Here is a 12731-nt window from a genome sequence, read left to right on the forward strand (position 1 = left end):
GTCCCATCTGAACCCCTGGGTATATTGCCCCTCCTTTCGGATGACTACTCTGTCCCAAGTCCGGCCTCTTTTGGAGCTGGGCGCTTGGATGATGTCCCAGGACCTCTGGGACGCATATTGGCACATCCTGATTCATCCGAGGTTCAGGGACTGGCTCGGTTTTGTTGTGGGGCATCAGGTTTGCCGCTTTCGTTGCCTTCCATTCAGCTTGAACCTGACACTTTGAGTGTTAACACGCCTTACCTAGGTCGTGGTGGACAATCTGTGTCTTTTAGGGGTTAGGGTTCTAGCCTATCTCAACAACTGGCTGGTGTGGGCTCCCAGCCAGTCTGAGTGTCTGCTCACTAGGGATTTGGTTCTTTCCCAGCTCGCCGGGTTTGGGTTCCTGGTGAACTGGAGGAAGTCCCGTCTGGTTCCCTCTCAGGTTTGGCTTTCGCTGGGTCTTGTGTGGGACTCTCGGACTGCTACCTTGTCTCTCGCTCCGGAGGCTCTGCGTTGGCTGTGGTTCCGCCTTTGCTTGTTTTGGGGGGCTCCCGTGTCACCCAGCGGTTGTTTGAGGGTCTGTGCGGGAGCCTGAACTTTGCCATGATAGTCTACCCGCCAGGTCGGGTTTGGCTTCATTGGCTGTTCTGGTTCCTTCGGGGGACGTCCCATCCACCTCTCTCACGATCACTGGGTTCAGCCTCCGAGAGCCTTGCATCAGTTGCTGCCTCACCGACGTCCTCTTCAATTTTTTCGTGGTGCTCACCAGGCCGGCCAGGGGCGGTGGGGTCCGTCCTTCCAGCAGTGTGGATGTCACGAATCGACACTCTGGCTCCCTTCGGACTGCTCATCAGTGGTTCATTGCCTGAACTAGGGGGTTCGATGTGGTCCTTGGCTCTTTGGAGTTGGTCGCTTCAGGTGACTCGTCTGCTGAGTTCTCTGGGTTTGGATCTCCTGGCCGTTCATGTCCAGCAGGTGTCTAATGTCCTGGCGGACGGCCTGTTACGGTTCATTTTCCCTGTCCACGGAATGGATGGTCGATGCCGACTCATTCAATTGGGCTCTGCTGGACGTACGGGCTCCTCGCGGTGGACCTCTTTGCTTCAGCGTGGTCGAGGCGTCTCCCAGTATACATGGCGCCCTTCCCCAACTGTGAGGCAATCTAGGTCGATGGCTTGCGGCAAGACTGGTTGAGGTGGGGTTACCTGTACCTCTTCCCCTTAGTTCCACTGTTACTCCAGGGCCTAGCTCGCTTAGAGACTTACCAAGGGAGAGTAGTCCTTTTGACTCCTTGGTGGCCAGCTCAGCCTTAGTTTCAGGCGTTGCTTGCTTGGTGTCCGAACCCTAGGGTCTTCCCGCGGTTCTGCCTCTTTCAGCGGATCGGTCCAGTCCGTTACATGGCTGGTTTGATCTTCTCGAGTCTTCACATTTGGTATCTGACTCGAGTCCATCGCCATTTGTATGGTGAGCAGGTAGCTTTGTTGATGGTGTCCCACCTGTGTGTTTCGTCTTGGCGGCAGTATGAAGTCTCCTGGCTGTCCTTCCATTATTTCTTGTCCCTTTGTAGGTGTACTTCTGTCTATGTTCAGGTTGTTTTATCCTTTTGTGATTGTTCCAAGACCATCATCTTATGCCGAATTCTGTCGCCTTGTATCATGTGGCGCTGGTGGAGCCACTGTAGCTTGCATTCGGCGTTCATGTTATTTCCACGCCGTTCTGCAAGCTGTCTCGTGCGTTGTTTCACCTTTGGCCTGCTCATGTGCTGTCCTGGTCGTTGGATTAGGTGCTCTCTCTTCTCTCTTCGCCTCGGTTTCTGTTGGCCCCTTCGGTTCAAGATTGTTTTCCAAAGCTCTTTTCCAATTGGCATTGGCCTCTGGGCATTGGGTCAGGGAGCTTCATGCTCTCCTCTGGTGCAGGGGTTTCTGTTCTTTTGGTCCAGGTAGTAGGTTTGTTTGTCTGGTGAAGAATAAGTCTGCTGCTTTCTGAAGGGATCATTGGGTTGTTGATGCTTGGTTGGTTAGGCCGAGGGGGCATCATGTGTTGTGTCCGGTCGTGGCTCTGCGCTGTTACCTACACACCACGGCCTCGGTGGGCGGGGATGCGCTTTGGGTTGACCCAGTTTCCCCTCCTTTCCTGCTCCAGGGTTCGGGTCTTCCAGGTTGTTCACAGGGTTATTTGGTCCAGCCAGCCTGCGGTCTATCCTTGTACCCACGATGTTGAAAAAGTTTGCTGTGCTGGCTGCCGTTGTTGGTAACATGTCCTGGGCTGACATTCAGGCACAAGGTTTTTGGAGGTTGAACAGGGTCCTGGCCGCTCACTACCTTGTAAATGTTCCTGGGCTTCATTGGGATTGTGTCGCCTTAAGTCAACGGTTGCAGTCAGGTTTCTTGACTTAGAGTTGAAGAGTGAGTGTCGACCCCCGCCCGGGTAAGTCCCTCTTGTTTTCGTCTTTGAATAAGTAGATCCACAGAGAAATGTGAAAGGAAGTGAACGTTTCGGCCTGATTAAAGCCGTTGTCAACACCAGACTGACTAGAGGAAAGAGAGGGAGGGTCAGGCCAACACCTGGAACCTGACCAACCCATCTCTAGGGAAGGAATTAACCAGAAACAGGTATAGCTTAGCTTAGAATACTCAAAGAGGATTAAGCGGTCGGAGAATAAGGATGAAAGATTAAAGAAAAACCTCATGAACACACACTATATGAATATAAAATTGTAATGAGACATTGTAAGCTATTAGAGTTTTTTCTTAAACTGTTGTGCAATATTATAACTTAAAATTGGATCAAGTTTGTACTTACCAGTACTAACATTAAGAAGATTTGGACACTGATTAGAGCAGACTCAATCAAATTCCGTCCCACGAAACCACACACAGTTGGTACTGCTTTTCGCCCCATTCCAGTTAATAGTGTGATCACATAAACTCGTGTGCAAATACAATGCGTTAGACGTTTGGGCAGTTCTAATACTATAAGCATGTTGAGACAACTGCAATTGTAAGGACTTTGGTGTTTGTCCAAGGTACACAAAATCACAATCATTGCAGGGAAATGAATACACACAACCTGCTGTACCAGGGAAGTTTTTTATAGTATACACAGCAGGTTGCGTGTATTCGATTCCCTAGAGATGGGTTGGTCAGGTTCCAAATGTTGGCCTGTACCCTCCCTCTCTTTCCTCTAGTCAGTCTGGTGTGGACAACGGCTTTAATCAGGCCGAAACGTTCACTTCCTTTCACATTTCTCTGTGGATTTTCCGCATAAAAATGATCAGTGTTTTGTGATCGTCAATTGTGTGTGTGTGTGTGTGAATATATATATATATATATATATATATATATATATATATATATATATATATATATATATATATATATATATATATATATATATATATATATATAATGCACAGACTACCCTATTCCAGTAGCTGAAGTTTATAACTTTTTAGACACTCAACCCACCATGGGACTCGAACACTGGCCAACAAGGTGGCAGTTGCATGCTGTATCCACTACACTATACTTCAAAGCCATAAGAGAGGTAGGAATTCTGGGGTATTTAACCAACCAGAACTCCAATCCTCTCCCAGGCAATGAGATAGTGTGGGACCTCGGATGCTCTTTCATCGGTTCCTGTTATATGGGAAAACTCAGTGCCAAATGCTTAATGCACAGACTACCCTATTCCAGTAGCTGAAGTTTATAACTTTTTAGAAAGTTATAAACTTCAGCTCCGTGATATATATATATATATATATATATATATATATATATATATATATATATATGTATATGTATATGTATATGTATATATATATATATATATATATATATATATATATATATATATATATATATATAATATGAACACGTTGCACTGAACGGTGGTGAGAATAGTTCCAGCTATCTCATCCCTGTGTGGGCATTTATATCTCAATAAACTTATTTCAATTTTTCACCTCTCTAACCATGCTATATTAGGCCTAAAATAGTAAAGCATGTGCTATACTAGGTATAAAAATATTTAACTTTATATTTTCCGGACCTTGTTTTCCCTCAAAAGAGGATGGGCTGGTAAATTTACACCGGCGATTTGATATGCATTTTTGACTATCCTAGTTATAGAATCTTCCTGGAGATGACAGCTGGGTTCGAATCCTTCTGGGGTATGGAGAACACCCTGTAGTTTAGCAGGCACGCTTTCATTGTCACTTTACGTGCAATATAATTACCTATGTACTACAAATCAAACAGCTTACACGAGCCTAACTGAAGTATGACCTTGAAGGTATTTCCTATAGTGAAGTAAAGGTAAAAGCAGTAAGGAAGGAGAGCGGTACTCACATCAGCCGCCCAGAGGAAGTTGGTGAGTGAGGTGGTGCCCTTCCTCACCGCCCTGGCCACGGGACGCACCGAGTACCACCTCGCCTCCTGCTCCTCCTGCCGACAGTCCTCCAGGTAAACACTCCTCTTAAGTCATGACACAGGGGATTTTCTCAAGGTAATAAAAACATGTGTTACGGGCAACGTTCCTTGTTGAGTCCCTGACATCCCTCCCGTGCTGGACCCCACCCCTGGCATCCCTCCCGTGCTGGACCCCACCCCTTGCATCCCTCCTGTGCTGGACCCCACCCCTGGCATCCCTCCGGTGCTGGACCCCACCCCTGGCATCCCTCCTGTGCTGGACCCCACCCCTGGCATCCCTCCTGTGCTGGACCCCACCCCTGACATCCCTCCCGTGCTGGACCCCACCCCTGGCATCCCTCCTGTGCTGGACCCCACCCCTGGCATCCCCTCCCGTGCTGGACCCCACCCCTGGCATCCCTCCTGTGCTGGACCCCACCCTTGGCATCCCTCCTGTGCTGGACCCCACCCCTGGCATCCCTCCTGTGCTGGACCCCACCCCTGGCATCCCTCCCGTGCTGGACTCCACCCCTGGCATCCCTCCTGTGCTGGACCCCACCCCTGGCATCCCTCCGTGCTGGACCCCACCCCTGGCATCCCTCCTGTGTTGGACCCCACCCCTGGCATCCCTCCCGTGCTGGACCCCACCCCTGGCATCCCTCCTGTGCTGGACCCCACCCCTGGCATCCCTCCCGTGCTGGACCCCACCCCTGGCATCCCTCCTGTGCTGGACCCCACCCCTGGCATCCCTCCTGTGCTGGACCCCACCCCTGGCATCCCTCCTGTGCTGGACCCCACCCCTGGCATCCCTCCTGTGCTGGACCCCACCCCTGGCATCCCTCCTGTGCTGGACCCCACCCCTGGCATCCCTCCTGTGCTGGACCCCACCCCTGGCATCCCTCCTGTGCTGGACCCTGCCCCTGGCATCCCTACTGTGCTGGACCCTGCCCCTGGCATTCCTACTGTGCTGGACCCCACCCCTGGCATCCCTCCTGTGCTGGACCCTGCCCTTGGCATCCCTCTTGTGCTGGACCCCACCCCTAGCATCCCTCCTGTGCTGGACCCTGCCCCTGGCATCCCTCCCGTGCTGGACCCCACCCCTGGCATCCCTCCTGTGCTGGACCCCACCCCTGGCATCCCTCCTGTGCTGGACCCCACCCCTGGCATCCCTCCTGTGCTGGACCCCACCCCTGGCATCCCTCCTGTGCTGGACCCCACCCCTGGCATCCCTCCTGTGCTGGACCCCACCCCTGGCATCCCTCCTGTGCTGGACCCCACCCCTGGCATCCCTCCTGTGCTGGACCCCACCCCTGGCATCCCTCCTGTGCTGGACCCCACCCCTGGCATCCCTCCTGTGCTGGACCCTGCCCTTGGCATCCCTCCTGTGCTGGACCCCACCCCTGGCATCCCTCCTGTGCTGGACCCCACCCCTGGCATCCCTCCTGTGCTGGACCCCACCCCTGGCATCCCTCCTGTGCTGGACCCTGCCCTTGGCATCCCTCCTGTGCTGGACCCCACCCCTGGCATCCCTCCTGTGCTGGACCACACCCCTGGCATCCCTCCTGTACTGGACCACACCCCTGGCATCCCTCCTGTGCTGGACCCCACCCCTGGCATCCCTCCTGTGCTGGACCCCACCCCTGGCATCCCTCCTGTGCTGGACCCTGCCCCTGGCATCCCTCCCGTGCTGGACCCCACCCCTGGCATCCCTCCCGTGCTGGACTCCACCCCTAGCATCCCTCCCGTGATGGACCCCACCCCTAGCATCCCTCCCGTGCTGGACCCCACCCCTGGCATCCCTCCCGTGCTGGACCCTGCTCCTGGCATCCCTCCCGTGCTGGACCCCACCCCTGGCATCCCTCCCGTGCTGGACCCCACCCCTGGCATCCCTCCCGTGCTGGACCCCACCCCTGGCATCCCTCCCGTGCTGGACCCCACCCCTGGCATCCCTCCCGTGCTGGACCCCACCCCTGGCATCCCTCCCGTGCTGGACCCCACCCCTGGCATCCCTCCTGTGCTGGACCCCACCCCTGGCATCCCTCCTGTGCTGGACCCCACCCCTGGCATCCCTCCTGTGCTGGAACCCACCCCTGGCATCCCTCCTGTGCTGGACCCCACCCCTGGCATCCCTCCTGTGCTGGACCCCACCCCTGGCATCCCTCCCGTGCTGGACCCCACCCCTAGCATCCCTCCCGTGCTGGACCCCACCCCTGGCATCCCTCCCGTGCTGGACCCTGCTCCTGGCATCCCTCCCGTGCTGGACCCCACCCCTGGCATCCCTCCCGTGCTGGACCCCACCCCTGGCATCCCTCCCGTGCTGGACCCCACCCCTGGCATCCCTCCCGTGCTGGACCCTGCCCCTGGCATTCCTACTGTGCTGGACCCCGCCCCTGGCATCCCTCCTGTGCTGGACCCTGCCCCTGGCATCCCTCCCGTGCTGGACCCCACCCCTGGCATCCCTCCTGTGCTGGACCCTGCCCTTGGCATCCCTCCTGTGCTCGACCTCACCCCTGGCATCCCTCCTGTGCTGGACCCCACCCCTGGCATCCCTCCTGTGCTGGACCCTGCCCCTGGCATCGCTCCCGTGCTGGACCCCACCCCTGGCATCCCTCCTGTGCTGGACCCCACCCCTGGCATCCCTCCCGTGCTGGACCCCGCCCCTGGCATCCCTCCCGTGCTGGACCCCACCCCTGGCATCCCTCCCGTGCTGGACCCCACCCCTGGCATCCCTCCCGTGCTGGACCCCACCCCTGGCATCCCTCCCGTGCTGGACCCCGCCCCTGGCATCCCTGCCGTGCTGGACCCCACCCCTGGCATCCCTCCCGTGCTGGACCCCACCCCTGGCATCCCTCCCGTGCTGGACCCCACCCCTGGCATCCCTCCCGTGCTGGACCCCACCCCTGGCATCCCTCCCGTGCTGGACCCCGCCCCTGGCATCCCTCCCGTACTGGACCCCGCCCCTGGCATCCCTCCCGTGCTGGACCCCACCCCTGGCATCCCTCCCGTGCTGGACCCCGCCCCTGGCAACTCTTCCACCACCAGTTTATTATCTAAGATGAACCACACCTCCATCCGCTTCCTCCATCTCTCATCTTCCACACTTGTGTTTCTTACCAGTTCCTGGAGGAGTTGTTGCCGTGTCGTCCTGCGTCTGGCCATCGGCCACGGTTGTTCCTTCACCCTCTCCAGCGCCTCCACGATCTCCGCCTCGCTGTGATCTAGGGCAAGACGCCAACGCTGCCTCAGTTGGCATCATTTAAGATGATCAACAATAGATATGCTAGAAAGTTTACTTATAGAAGGATGTTTTACAATATTTAATAATGTATGTAGTGCACTAGTGCTGACGAGAAATCTGTCTATTGATAATGCGACAATCGTCGATGACTGCAAAGGAGATGCATGCAGTGCATTGCCCTGTGTTAGCTGAAGCCTCAGAAGCAACACCTGCACCATGCTACCTATCATAACATGAATGCAATACAGGATAAGTGTTGCACATTAGCATAAATATGTGAACATTGCGTCATTAACTCACGCTGGTGTCCAGGGCGTCGTGGTGAGCGCGGGGCGTGTGTGGGGTCCGCCGGCCTCGCCACCCCCCGGAGCCTCAGAGTACCTGAACACCAACATACTTGTCCTTACACTGTGAGATATAATTTAGTGTGTGTTCGAGAACACTCCTGCAACTGAAGTGGAGTTACTTGCAGCATATTATGCTAATAGGAAGATATGTTAAGAAACAGTACATGAAGATGGGTTTTAAAAGTGGCATGTCTATCTGTATGTCTAGTTCACACCCTCATAACACACTCACCCGGCTCTTGCCTCACACCCTCACACACACATATATATATATATATATATATATATATATATATATATATATATATATATATATATATATATATATATATATATATATATATATATATATATATATATAATGTGCCAATCTTTAGGCTCCTATGATAGTATACAAGTGATGTTTGATACGGTAAACTGAGCATTGATTCAACAATCTTTTTGTTTTTGCTTCAGTAACAATGAAAGTTTATTAAGTATAATAGGATACATACCTGTTTTTCTTTCTATTTGAGAAGGCAGTAAATCAACCAGTAGGTTGACGGCCTCTGTGTCAGTTGGTGTTGCGTCCCAGTCATCCCAGTGGTGGGAGACGTGTGGAGGCTGCTCTTGCGTCACCTTCCCCTGCTCCCTTGCGTCCAGTCGTGTGTTACCACGTCTTGTAGGTCTGGGTAATGGTATGTGGTCTCGTCTAGGACCCATCTCTGACCTCTTATGTTGGCTCATAGAATCTCGCAGAATCCAATTTTCCTGAGAATAATCATAATTATAGTCATTACCACTATCAAGGTGGCTTTTTTCTTTTCTTTCTTGATTCGACTTTGGAGACCCTCGGACGCCATGTTCCAGGTTGTGAGAAGAGTCTTCTAACTCCATGTTAACCTCACTTGTGTTCTGGCGACATACTCCGAGTCTTTGATAACCCTGATCAGCCCTCCAGGAGGGGCGAGGAATAACCCTTGGCAGCCGCAGGACCTCACGGTCGACACTGATGGACAACAACGATGGTCCATCGCCAAGGTCATGATCAACGGGGGAAGGTTTTATTGAGTTCTTGGCGTTATTGGTGTACCTGTTATCTTGGTTATACCTTTCACTGCTGAACGGCAGACTGTCCTTCCTCACACCCGCACGGCCACAGTCATCCCTCTCCGGGGCGCCATCACCGCTGCCCCCAGACATTCTGTGGAAAAAAAAGAGAAAATTGGGTTTCTTTCTCGGGAGGTCACGGTACCTGACACAGTGGTGGTCCCGGGCACCTGACTCACTGCCCCAGTGTTATCTTGCCAAGCTTGAGTAAAGATAGATTAAGTGTTAGATTGCATAGTCGTAATCTACCGTGTGTTTGTGTACAAAAATATCTGTTTACATGACACATTTATGCTTGCGTGAGTACGATTGTGACAGAAATTATTTTAATCAAATCCTCAATTATACAGATGCACATTTAAATTATATTTAATGGAAAATTTGTTCCTTATATATAATGCATTACATTAGTATATTTTGGTAACAGTCTTTCCTGTAGACATATATTATTAAATATGACCGAAAAAGTAAGATTAATAATTCTAACACGAATTTTATCAATGTTTCTTATATTTTTTTTTCATTGTTGATGGTAACTGAAAAATCAATTCTCCAAAATTCATTTTTATTTCTAGTCTGACGCGACACTTGAGCGCGTTTCGTAAAACTTATTACATTTTCAAAGACTTTAGTTTACACACACACAACTATAACTGAACAGAGTTTAAACATCTTCGATTTTATACCTGCATTTGGGTGAGGTGATATGTTACAACAGTTTTGGATGAGGTGAAAACAAACTTTCAACACAAGACAGAACACGAAACAATGGGTATAATATTTTGTAAGTTAAAGGGAAGAATGGAAGTAACTGCAAAGGGCCTATTGGACCATATTTCTTGATGCTTCTGTATTGGTACGGAGTCTTGAATGGGGCAGAATATAGTTGTGCATTAATTGACTGATGATTGCTGGTGTTGACTTCTTAATGTGTAGTGCCTCGCAGATATCTAGCCGCCTGCTATCGCTTTATCTATCGATGATTTCCGTGTTTTTTGTTAAGACTTCTCTGGTGATGGTCTGGTTGTGGGAAGAGACTATATGTTCCTTAATGGAGCCCTGTTGCTTATGCATCGTTAATCGCCTGGAAAGAGATGTTGTTGTCTTGCCTATATACTGAATTCTTTGAGGTTACAGTCCCCAAGTGGGCATTTAAAGGCATAGACGACATTGGTCTCTTTTAAAGCGTTCTGCTTTGTGTCTGGAGAGTTTCTCATGAGTAGGTTGGCCGTTTTCTTGGTTTTATAGTAGATCGTCAATTGTATCTTCTGATTTTTGTCTGTAGGGATAACGTTTCTATTAACAATATCTTTCAGGACCCTTTCCTCCATTTTATGAGCTGTGGAAAAGAAGTTCCTGTAAAATAGTCTAATAGGGGGTACAGGTGTTGTGTTAGTTGTCTCTTCAGAGGTTGCATGGCGTTTCACCTTCCTTCTTATGATGTCTTCAACGAAACCATTGGAGAAGCCGTTGTTGACTAGGACCTGCCTTACCCTACAGAGTTCTTCATCGACTTGCTTCCATGCTGAGCTGTGGCCGAGAGCTCGGAGACACCCTTCTTGAGCCCGGATGGGCACATGTATAAGCAAGTAGATGGGGTCGCCATGGGTTCTCCCCTAGGTGTCCTGTTTGCAAACTTCAACATGGGGTACCATCGAACAAAAGGTCTTAGTCGACATGAACTTGAAACCGGCCATATACTGCAGGTATGTTGACGACATTTTTACACAGGTACCTGATATCAGACATCTGCAGGAGCTGAAGGAGGCATTTGAGCGGAATTCTGTGTTGCGTTTCACTTACGAGATGGAGAAGGATGGGAAGCTGCCCTTTCTAGATGTAACAGTCATGGAAAGGAGCGGAGGTTTCCACACTGCAGTCTACACTAAGGAAACAAACATAGGAATGTGCCTCAATGCCAACAGTGACTGCTCAGACAGGTACAAGAGGAGTGTCGTTAACGCTTATGTCGACCGTGCTCTCAGCCACAGCTCAGGATGGAAGCAAGTCGATGAAGAACTCTGTAGGGTAAGGCAGGTCCTAGTCAACAATGGCTTCTCCAATGGTTTCGTTGAAGACATCATAAGAAGGAAGGTGAAACGCCATGCAACCTCTGAAGAGACAACTAACACAACACCTGTACCCCCTATTAGACTATTTTACAGGAACTTCTTTTCCACAGCTCATAAAATGGAGGAAAGGGTCCTGAAAGATATTGTTAATAGAAACGTTATCCCTACAGACAAAAATCAGAAGATACAATTGACGATCTACTATAAAACCAAGAAAACGGCCAGCCTACTCATGAGAAACTCTCCAGACACAAAGCAGAACGCTTTAAAAGAGACCAATGTCGTCTATGCCTTCAAATGCCCACTTGGGGACTGTAAGCCTCAAAGAATTCAGTATATAGGCAAGACAACAACATCTCTTTCCAGGCGATTAACGATGCATAAGCAACAGGGCTCCATTAAGGAACATATAATCTCTTCCCACAACCAGACCATCACCAGAGAAGTCTTAACAAAAAACACGGAAATCATCGATAGATACACCGATAGCAGATGGCTTGATATCTGCGAGGCACTATATACACATTAAGAAGTCGACACCAGCAATCAACAGCCAATTAATGCACAACTATATTCTACCCACTTCAAGCCTCCGCACCAATACAGAAGCATCAAGAAATATGGGCCAATAGGCCCTTTGCAGTTACTTCCATTCTTCCCTTTAATTTTCAAAACATTATACCCATTGTTTCGTGTTCTGTCTTGTGTTGAAAGTTTGTTTTCACCTCATCCAAAACTGTTGTAACATATCACCTCACCCAAATGCAGGTATAAAATCGAAGATGTTTAAACTCTGTTCCACGGGAGACATCTCCCGCCATGCAGGGTGCAGTCGCACCTCCACAGATCTCCAGTATCAGCTATTGATACTGGTAATGGCTCAAAAGGGCTACCACTTACGGGCTATTCATGCCCGTGCCACCTTTTGGGTGGTTTAATCTTCATCATCATCACCCCCTCCCCGCTCAGCTCGTTGTCGCCGTCTGGGGGCTTAGTGGGCGGCTGCCGGAGTGTGATGCTCCTTGGGACAGTCCTCTGTCCTTTTCTAGCCTTGTGCTCCTGCTGCCGTCCTCTCCAATTCTGCTGGGCATCTTTTCCTTTTCCTTCTGTTTCGTTTTTCTCCCCCCTCTTCTCCTATCTGCTTGCCGTTTCCTGCCGACCTTTTGCTCGTTCTGGTTCTTCCCTTGGACTTCTTCTACTTTGACGCCCGGGTGCTTGAGGAGGCATACTCTTGCACCCGTAGAACTGCGGTACCCGACGTCGAGAGCGAGGGGAACCTTTTATTGTCAATCCCCACTTCGTCACTGAACCCGATCTCGACGGACTGTCGGTTTCTTAAGGTGGCGTTTGTGGGGCGTATACTCCCGACGCACCCCTAGGAGGCCCCGACAAGATCGGCGATAGCTTCTTGTTGGGTGTCCTGCCTCTAATTGTGGCTCCATGGTGGGTGTGGGGGCACATTCGTGAGTGAATTCGTAATTTCGTCAAGATGATAACCCCTGTTTCGGCTGTTTCTGGCTTACCTTTTCAGGCTCGTGGGGTGGGCGACCAAGCCCCCGAGTCGGTCCGTATTGGAAGACCGGGCTCTGTAGCC

At 51.0% G+C, this 12731-nt stretch overlaps 1 protein-coding gene across 5 annotated transcripts in view; it reads right to left on the reverse strand.

Annotated features, from left to right (window-relative positions):
* The window catches only part of LOC123757326 (transmembrane channel-like protein 7), a 47573-nt gene that overhangs the window by 10456 nt on the left and 24386 nt on the right, over positions 1–12731 (reverse strand). For all 5 annotated transcript variants that reach the window (XM_045740896.2, XM_069329424.1, XM_045740904.2 and 2 more), the window contains exons 2-5: positions 8471–9159; positions 7930–8010; positions 7506–7609; positions 4332–4427 (exon numbers count right to left, since the gene is read on the reverse strand). In XM_045740896.2, the coding sequence (XP_045596852.1) occupies positions 4332–4427; positions 7506–7609; positions 7930–8010; positions 8471–9158 (969 nt within the window). In that variant the 5' untranslated portion in view covers position 9159. The remainder of the gene's footprint in view (positions 1–4331; positions 4428–7505; positions 7610–7929; positions 8011–8470; positions 9160–12731) is intronic.

The sequence above is a fragment of the Procambarus clarkii genome, chromosome 22, assembly GCF_040958095.1.
Source record: "Procambarus clarkii isolate CNS0578487 chromosome 22, FALCON_Pclarkii_2.0, whole genome shotgun sequence".
NCBI lineage: Eukaryota > Metazoa > Arthropoda > Malacostraca > Decapoda > Cambaridae > Procambarus > Procambarus clarkii.